This window comes from Cynara cardunculus (assembly GCF_001531365.2).
Source record: "Cynara cardunculus var. scolymus isolate 2C chromosome LG 10, CcrdV1, whole genome shotgun sequence".
Lineage (NCBI taxonomy): Eukaryota > Viridiplantae > Streptophyta > Magnoliopsida > Asterales > Asteraceae > Cynara > Cynara cardunculus.
The window spans coordinates 18,594,217-18,598,719 of NC_037537.1; the positions used below are offsets into that span (position 1 = coordinate 18,594,217).

At 35.8% G+C, this 4,503-nt stretch overlaps 1 protein-coding gene across 1 annotated transcript; it reads left to right on the top strand.

The window, feature by feature from the left end:
* Positions 1–1,933: 1,933 nt before the first annotated feature.
* On the top strand, positions 1,934–3,079 carry LOC112520275 (E3 ubiquitin-protein ligase ATL4-like). The gene has a single exon (XM_025128580.1). It carries the CDS (start codon positions 1,952–1,954, stop codon positions 3,020–3,022), a length of 1,071 nt encoding a protein of 356 aa, XP_024984348.1. The 5' UTR covers positions 1,934–1,951; the 3' UTR covers positions 3,023–3,079.
* Positions 3,080–4,503: the final 1,424 nt, after the last annotated feature.

Below are 4,503 nucleotides of genomic sequence, written 5' to 3' on the forward strand. Positions count from 1 at the left end.
AAACATATACATTTTTTAATTTGCAGAAAAAAAATATTTACATTTTTAAATGTTCAAAAATTAAAATTAACAGTAATGTTTAATTTGGTCCCTAATGTTTGTCAAAATTAAGGTAGCGTTTGTTTTTTAAGAGGTTTTGAAGTCTGAAGTCTGATTTCACTTCTGAATTTTAAGAGGTGGTACTGAAGTCTGAAATCTGAATCAGTCAGACTGTTTGTTTTTACATCTGAAATCTGAAATCTGAATCAGTCAAGTTTTGGATCTGATAGATTTGGATCGATCTGGGTCATGATTTTACGAGAATATGTGGATCGATCTGGGTCATGATTTTACGAGAATATGTGGATCGATCTGGGTCGTGATTGATTTGGAGATCGAATGTCTTGCAAGATAGATTTGGAGATCGAATGTCTTGCGAGATAGATTTGGAGGACTAAATCTGGAGGCGAGGATGGAGGGGAGAGTTTGGAGGGAGCGATTAAGATGATTTAAGTGATTATGTTATCACTTTTTTTTCAGAGCAAATTAAGAGCTTTTCAGCTCTTATTTATATAAAAAAAACAAACGGTCTGAAAATAAAAACGTCTGACCGGTTCAGACTTAAAAGACATTAAATGGTTTTTTTTAAAAACAAACAAGCCCTAACAAATATGAGAGATTAAATTCAAGTTTTTGAAATTTAGGAACAATATTCGTTGAAGTTTACAAACGTTAGATACCAAAAATAAACTTCACTCTTTTTTTTTTGATTAACCTGGATATCCAATTCGTTATGTGAGCTGACTAATTCCCAGGCGACCACCTGTTTTGCAGATAGCTCGGAGTCACCGTATTTTAACATTCGTGGCCACAAGAAAGTTTTTATTTCTCCTTGAATTTGAACATGAATTAAACTTCACTCTTATGGTTGACAAAGGTGAAAAATCAAATAGTACGACATTGAATGGTATTGATACCACTTTAATGAGCGGCTTACAATCTAATTGTTATTAAGAGAGTTTTTTGGATATTTAAATCCATTATATATTTGTTTTCATTAAATATTTATATCATATATTAAAATATTTGAGTTTTAAAAAAAATTCAAGAAATCACAATTACCAAAACATTATCTATGAATAAAATTGTACGCAAAACCTTTCAATTTTTGTAATATTCTAATTTCGTTGTTTCTACAAACAATAAGAATGGATGTTTGAAGGGTTTTTAGAACCCCAAATTATCGTTTTTCAATAAATGGATTAAGGGGCCGTTTACCAAACACTTATCCAGATAAGCGTTTATCAAGTCACATTACCTCATCGGATGAATATGGTAAGGACTAAGAATCTTACCCAGTAAAAGCGAGACAAAGACCATGAGTCTTACCCGGTAAGTGAGGACGACGATTTTTACCACGGTAAGCACTTACCGGGTGAATTGTTGCATACAATGTCGTTTTGATGGATTAAAATCTTACCCGATAGTAAATAATAATGTTAAATTTTACCCGTAAACACTTACCGAGTAAGTGTTTGGTAAACGACCCCTAAGACATTAAGTTATGGAAACTTAATAAAAATAATAGTTTTCTTTTCTCTAAAACTAAAACTGGTAAGTGAGGGCGACGACCCTTGCTAAGGTTAGTGTTTACGGAGTAAATTGTCTTGTAATAGTAAATAATTAAATTAAATAAATTTATATGAAAAATATAAATGATTTTAAAATATAAAGACCAATATCCATTCCATGTGTGTAAATTAATATGATGCCACCAAAACCTTTAAACCCAACACATAAACCCAACCAAACCAAATCAAGAGTCACGTGCATGTCACGTGAGAGTCAACAGCACCAAAAAACCAGAACGCATTTATATCATCACACATTCACCACCGGTGCCCCCTTCTTAAGTTCCGCCATATAGACATTTATACGTCACCGCTCCGTCTCTCTGTCAAAATATTTATTAATGGACCTCTCAACCCCTCCGCCACCACTCCTCACCACCGCCGGAACCACCGACACCACCATCTCTCAAGTTTACAACAATGGCGGTGCTGCATCCGCCGGTGACACAGTATCACAGCAACAGCAACAACACGCGCCTTCTCCGTCTACGTCGTCAACATCTTCTATAATCATTGTGATAATTGTTATCGCCTCCGCCATCATCGTTTCCGCCTCTATTTATCTTTTTCTCCGCTTCCTCTCTCGCCGGTGCAGCCGATCGGTCAGCTCGTTTTCGTCTGCAGACGACGTCGTTTCTGATCGTAGGAATGAAAATGAAGGTACTCATCACGTGATCTGTATTGATAACAATGGAGTCGAATCCCTTCCGCTTTTTACGTTTTCTTCGCTTACCGGAAATATCGCCGGGGGAGATTGTGCTGTTTGTTTGTCGAAATTTGAGGCGGTGGATCAGCTCCGTCTTCTTCCGTTGTGTTGTCACGCTTTCCACGTGGAGTGTATTGATGCTTGGCTCAAGGCGAACCAGACGTGTCCGCTTTGTCGGTCTACGGTTAATCCAACCGAAGCTGATGTACTGAACAAGATACTCTCTGTTTCCGATGGAAGCGGTGGTGGAGGCGGCGGAGGGAATAGAAATAACAGTTTTCGAATAGAGATCGGGAGTATTAGCCGTCGACAAACACCGTCTGATTCAGGCCGGAGGTCGTACTCCGTTGGCTCATACGAGTACGTGCTCGAAGACGGATACGAGGTTCCGGTAGAATCAACACACCGAAGACATATCTCCGACTGTACTTCAATCGATAAGGACTCCACTACGCCGGAACCACCAGGAGACAATTTAATGGCGGAGATTGCCGCTGAAGGCGGAAGTGCACGGCTCAATTGGTTGCGTGATTACGTCGATCGAGTCTCTGTTTCTCTCTCTTCACGATCTCTATCGTTTCGCGGCTCCGGCAGGTTCTTCACAGGAAGCAGTCGCCGGAGCGAGATGGTTGATGACTTCGAAACTACTCATGGCAGGGTCGGAGAAGAGATCAGCGAGCTTTTTCGGTGGCTCTCAGGGGTATAATTGTAAATCATTAAAAAGGTAGAGTCCATCTTAATACTCCTATAATTTTTTTTTTCTTTTTCACTTTTTTTACGGAAACTCCATCTTTTTCTATTACCACTCCAGAAATCATTCACGGCAGAGTGGATAGCAAAAGGTGAGATTTGCATATAATTTTTGAGAATTTTTATATGGATTTAACGCCAAACATTCTATAATATTCCAGTTTATTAAAAAATTTAATTAATTTAAAATCTTATAACATCCAAATCAACGGAAACAAAAGTGGGAACCAATAACTGTTTCAAGTCCTGCAAGATCACTGAGAATTTTTCAAAACGTAAATTAGCTTGAACAAGATATGTGATGATATATCATAATTATACCCTGAAACTTAATACATATCAACATTTTTATTGGGTAGAAATTGTTGTTCAACGTTTTAGCAGTAAATTTGGTTACCTAATCGCAAATTATATTTTTGGAATTTTGTATTAAGTCATAATAATCTATTGACTCGTCTAATTATTGATATTTTCTATCTAAAGTCAACTAAATATCTACAAATAAAAGATTTTCCATACATATAACTTATTTGCAATTCAGATTTGATTCTCAGTAACGGGCTGTTTATCTAAATGTTTACTTGATAAGTGCTTACCGAAATGAGTTAACACTATAATTTATCTTGATGTGTAAGATTTTAGTACATCAAAACGTATCGAATGCAACAACTTATCTGGTAACCGTTTACTTGGGTACGAGTCGTTATCTTCACTTACTTGGTAAGATTCTTCATCCTTCTCATTGTTCTTACCTGCTAAGATTCTTGACTTTTGTCATGTCTATCCGATGAGAAAAATTCATCCGGTAAGCACTTATTTAATAAACATCCCTTAAATATTTTGTTTTATTGATGAAAAGATTGATTTGTATTTATTAAAATGTATGGAAAAAATTTGGTTTTGTTACGAGTTTGAACCCAAATTCCTTTTAATTAAATAATTAATCTGAAAATAAAACAATAATAAAAAGTAACAGAAGATGGAGGTTGCACGTAGGAAGAAGTATAGACATGATTCAATGAAGATGTCAGACATTTAATAAGCTGAAATGAAACACCCCAAACTTAAATATCAAATACGTAATATAACCATAGAGGTGACTGATTGGTTTGAACATGGCTGTAAAGGTCAAAAATACCTAGAAGTTTTAGGTTCAAATCTAAAGAGAAATAAAAATCCTCTTGTGGTTACGGATGTTTAAACTGCGGTGACTCTGGGCTATCTGCAAAACAGGTGATCGTCCTGGGATTAGTCGGCTCGTATATGTATCAACTAATTTGTATGAATGGTATGATCTTTTATAGATAAAAAGAGTGTGTTTTTAGTTCGGATGGTATGTTTGAAAAAAGTTTGGATTTCTATGTAAACTTCTCCTAAAAAACTTGTTAAATAAGTCACTTTATATATTATTAAGTCACTATTAAATAATCATGTATA

Bases quoted from the DNA above. Each gene is read 5' to 3' on its own strand.
- LOC112520275 (XM_025128580.1), top strand. From the start codon at position 1,952: ATGGACCTCTCAACCCCTCCGCCACCACTCCTCACCACCGCCGGAACC.